Source organism: Clarias gariepinus, chromosome 25, assembly GCF_024256425.1.
Source record: "Clarias gariepinus isolate MV-2021 ecotype Netherlands chromosome 25, CGAR_prim_01v2, whole genome shotgun sequence".
NCBI classification, from domain to species: domain Eukaryota; kingdom Metazoa; phylum Chordata; class Actinopteri; order Siluriformes; family Clariidae; genus Clarias; species Clarias gariepinus.
Genome location: NC_071124.1, coordinates 17,801,207 through 17,805,995, shown reverse-complemented (window position 1 = coordinate 17,805,995; position 4,789 = coordinate 17,801,207). Strand labels below are relative to the sequence as shown.

The following is a 4,789-nucleotide window of genomic DNA, read 5'->3' as shown; positions in this document are numbered from 1 at the left end:
CCTGAACACTGCTACTTCATTAAAACTTTTTTAATGTTTCTGGGTGTAGTTAAGCCTTTGCGGTCAATGAGTGAATTACTATACACAGCTCATATTTTAATATTCTGTATTAAAGGTGTTTCAGTATGGAATTTTACTTCAAAGGCAGTAAAATGGAGTGTTAGCTGCTGGATATCCTGTAGTAATAATGAATATTCACCAGTTATGATTTTATGTGTATAAAACACAATATGCATTTAACTTTACTTATTGACCGAAATTTGACTTATATACACAAATTTCAAAAATTCGTTTACATAATATGCACAGTAAATCACATTAACTGAATTTACAATAAGCCATGCTTACTCTTAATATCAGTTTTTGAAAGTGTTTTAAATGTCTACATCAGTGGATACGAATACTGTTGCAATACATGAATACTTTTTAGAGTGCGTAGGTGAAAAAAATGGGGGGCGAGAAATTTTCACCATCTACACAACTTTTATTGAATGAGGCACCAAAATAGACAGGTCAATAGCATGTTTCACTTTGGATTTGGATGACCAAAGTGAAATTGAAAAGGAGCAGTAAAAGGGAAACAGTTTCACGAAGAAAAAAGAAGAGCTGGACAAAGAAAAAAAAATTACTGTTGGAATCTCGGCTTGGTGTAATAAATAAGAAAAGCCCACAATGATGAATACATGCACTCAAAACCAACAATATCCACCTTCAGGGTCAGAAAATATAGAAACACGCACACGATATAACTCAGAGCTACAATATTACAGTACGTCTATTGGTAAATAAAGGTAGTCTCGATAATGCATCTGCACACTGTAATAAGGGAGGACGAAGTTCGCACACAGAGGTCTACGTCTTGACAGACAGAAGGACAGGCATCAAGTTCAGTGGATAGGCACTTCATATTTTATATTCGGCTCTAAACACAAGCGCCAGACAGTTTAATCTCATCTACAGAAACACGGATACTGAAATGAATATCAATCGAATGTCCTCACTGAGTCCTTTCACTTCCATCAGAGCTCAGGGCCTTCTTTCAGCTGTTTTAATTTGAGAGATTTCAAGCAGTCAGAAGTCATTCCCCCTCGTGTAATTGTACTTCTACTGTTCATATAGAGAATCGCAGGCACTGTCATTGAGGTAAAGCTAATAGGGAATCTAATGCCTGCAATTTGACTCTTGCAAATGAGTGCTCAAAATAGAGTTAGACATGTATGATTCGTTCCATCAATGCAAGAATTGTTTCAGCAGAAAACCAAGGAAATGGATTTTAAACGGTCTGGTCGCTCAACATTCTATAGAGTGTAATTATTGAGCTTTATGTAAAATACAGGCTAAGAGTGAATGACTTCTCTCTCTCTCTTTCTCTCTATCTCTTTCTTCAACACCTCTAGCACCAAAGACACTCATTGCAGTTATAATACACAAGTTAAAATTATTTGTGGGTTTTCGATTTAAGAAAGAGTAAATAAACAAGTAAACAGCCCAGAAGTGCTATTCTCTACTGGATGACCATGAAGTCTAGCAACATTGGCCTTAGCTTTCATTTGTCCTATACAGCAGAGACTTCTAAATGCTAATTAGATTACAGAGCTCTCAAGGCCCTGTAAATGAAAAATAAAAAAGCTTACAAAGGACCTGTGGGCATTTTTGGCCCATTACACTGATGCTATTAGGATGATTTATAATAAGGAATTATAAGTGGCTCGACTGAAAAAAGTATAAATCCCAACTCCATAAAACAGTAACATAAATATCGACACCGTTTTATACAACCGGTAACCGTTAACGGTTCTTTTACAGCCAGTGTGTTCGTCAAGTGGTACGAAAAAAAAGCGTATGCATTTATCTGTGCAAGTTTGTCTCAGCTGTATATAGAAACTTCAACGAACATGCCAAGACATTTGTGCAAATACTCAAGGATACTGTAGGTCCATCATACACATGTACAACATGGATATGCGGTTATATACAGCAGCAGGTGTTTAGTGTTGTACAGCTAGTCTAATTAATAGCTTCCTGTTTTTGGCGATGTATCAGTCGACACGTGCAGCTTGTCTCGGTTGTAAGGCTGGAGGGTGCATTTCGTCCCACAAAAATAATTCAGTGAAAATAATCAGTATTATAACAAAGAGCCAAAGGGCTTATACAGAAGAAGCATTCAACAAGAAGATCACTCACATGCTTCAGTGATAAGGTTGAAGGAAAAAAGGCATACATGGGAAGGCTGGCAGTACGTTGATAGGCAATACAAAAGTCTTTGTCACGCTTACACATTTAAAACTTCAAACCAGATATGAGGCATGCATTTGCATTTGCCATTGTGGCACTTCAAAGCCACTTTGTACATGTGCACAGTGCAGAGCAGCTGTATCACCAGCTGTTCAGATGTTAGCTGGCTTCTACAGACCTGGGTTGCCAAAGTGAACCACACACACACACACTTTTGAAAGGACACTTACAGCGAGTTTTATGTACAGTACAAATACTGACACACCCTGTGCACACATACATACACACAGAAAATGTGCACAAACAGAACTCTTGTCAATAACACTCTCTCAGTCTTTAAACTGGAAAGGTCACCTTTTGCAGCAAGAAGAAGGAAAAAAACAACACTATAGTGAACACTTTGTTTACTCTGGATTAAGTCCAGGCAGACTGTAGTTCCTTTTCCATGGAGTCTTTTGTACATGGCCCTAAAAGCCAGGTAACAGATCTTTAAGGGGCACCTCCCTCTCCCCAAGCAGCGTGTCCCGTTTGAGACTGGTGCCTTTGTTTACCACCTTCATCTTTATCGCCAGGTTCTTGACCTGTGCAGCAGGCAAGGAATCAAAGAAGAAATCCTCATTGAAGACAGGATTGCGGCTGTTTTTGATGATGTTGCTTCTCTGCTTCTGAAGCTTGCCCGGGTTTAGGTAGAGAGCCACACAGCAGTTGATGCTCTTTAAATCGACCTGTCTGTCATAAAGGTCTTCAGCAGCAAGCACGCGCACCCGGAGCCGCGCTGCCTCTGTGTCGTAGTCTGTGCACATACGCAGCGTCCCCCCTTTGTGCAGTTTGACGGTGTGTTGGGTGAGGCGTTCAACAGTGGCACCTGCTTTGCGGCCTCCGAATGCAGGTGATGGTGGACATCTGAAGCGCCGTGGGATGTTTGGGCTGTTCTCCACTGAGCTGCAGTCGTCTGTTGAAAGAGAGCTGTGGCGGGCAAATGAACGCTTAGCACGCGACACTTTGGCCTGGGTCTCATGGGTGAACATTCTGAGAAGCGAGGCTGACCTTGAAAGCAAGGGTGAGCTGAACGGCGATGACTCCGCTGAGGAGCATGTGTCGCTCTCGCCTCCACTAAAATACCGATATGGGTTGGAATGTGAGGTATTGCAGTCACCAGGGTTGAGGTGGTTGCTGTTGCTCTGCGTCTTGCGCTGAGTATTTGGGGATGTAAGCGGACTGGTGGGGTCGCTGTGAAAAAGTGACTCCTTGCGCCGAGTGTGAGGGCTCTCCATCAACGTTGTAAAGCCATAAGAAGTCTGTGCTTTGGGTACATAGGGCAAGGACATGGCTGTTTGGGACTGAGGGTCAGCGTTGGTAGTGAGATCGCCAACATCGCCTGCTGCTAAGTCATCAGCACTCTCGATCTGAATAATGTGGCGGTTAGCAACCTTAAGCAGGTTCTTGGTGTCCCCAGTGAGTTTGCAGATGAGGCGCGGACTGCGTGAGCCACCCTGAGGCGTCTTGCAGCAGATGGTCTGCTCAGATGCGGATGGGTGCAGCCCATTCTTGGGCTTCATCTCTGGAGTATCGGCCTCTGCTGGACAGCACACAAGCTTGGGTGGGATAAAGAAGTCGGGGATCTTATCAGGCGTGAGGACATTGCTGTGGGTCGGCCCTTTGGACTGGTTGTCCCCCGAGTCGCGATGACGGAGCACGTTCCCTTCAACGGAGCCACGGATCTTCTCAAGGAGCCACATATTCTCTTGAGAAGGAGTGATGGGCAGAAAACAAACCCTGCATAAGCACACAAGGGAAATAGCATAAAATTCAGTCATGAAGATGATGATTGCATTGATTGGTTAGTACAGTACTTACACAATTCTTTCACATTGAAGTATCTCAAACACACTGTCCAACAACAGCAAGTCCATCTGACACCTACTCTGTTATTTACTTTGGCATGTTGTTATATACTAACACAAACTAGCTCCAGTTACTCCCACACTCCTGAGATCTATTCAGAAGCTCGGAAACTGGTGGAAAGTAAATGGTTTTGTTGTGAATTTTGTATGGTAACATCCACGAGGGATGTAGGACGCACTTGTTGCAGTGCATGAGAATTTCTCTTACAGTATAATAAGTGTTACAATGACGGATATCTAACATGCTTTTATACCACACATTTTTCCTTTTTTTATTTTGTTTGTTTACAGAAGATATTTTAACATTTTATGCATTATGTCTTTATGATTTGCAAGCACAAATAATTAGAAGATGGATATCAAGCAGGTAACTACTGTTGCACTTTTTAAGATGATCATCTGTTGTATGGAAAGGTAAAAGCTTTCCGGAGACACTTTTAAATATTTAAATGTCGAGAAAATCACTAGGCATGCAGAAATATTTTTGCTTTCAAGAGTCAATCTATTAACCTATTAATCTATCCTCATTTTGTTATTTATTTAAGCTCTTGAAGAAAGTGTTATGGTTAATTGCTAAGAAATTTTTAAGGCTTTGGTTTTTGAAAGTATGATTTATTTATTTATTTGATTAATTGTTAATTGTTTCATAC

The 4,789-nt window shown here is 41.2% G+C and overlaps 1 protein-coding gene across 1 annotated transcript; it reads right to left on the bottom strand.

Annotated features, from left to right (window-relative positions):
• Nucleotides 1–473: 473 nt before the first annotated feature.
• LOC128513137 (C2 calcium-dependent domain-containing protein 4C) lies at nucleotides 474–4,005 on the bottom strand. The gene has a single exon (XM_053486791.1). It carries the CDS (start codon nucleotides 3,972–3,974, stop codon nucleotides 2,703–2,705), a length of 1,272 nt encoding a protein of 423 aa, XP_053342766.1. The 5' UTR covers nucleotides 3,975–4,005; the 3' UTR covers nucleotides 474–2,702.
• Between the last annotated feature and the right edge of the window lie 784 nt (nucleotides 4,006–4,789).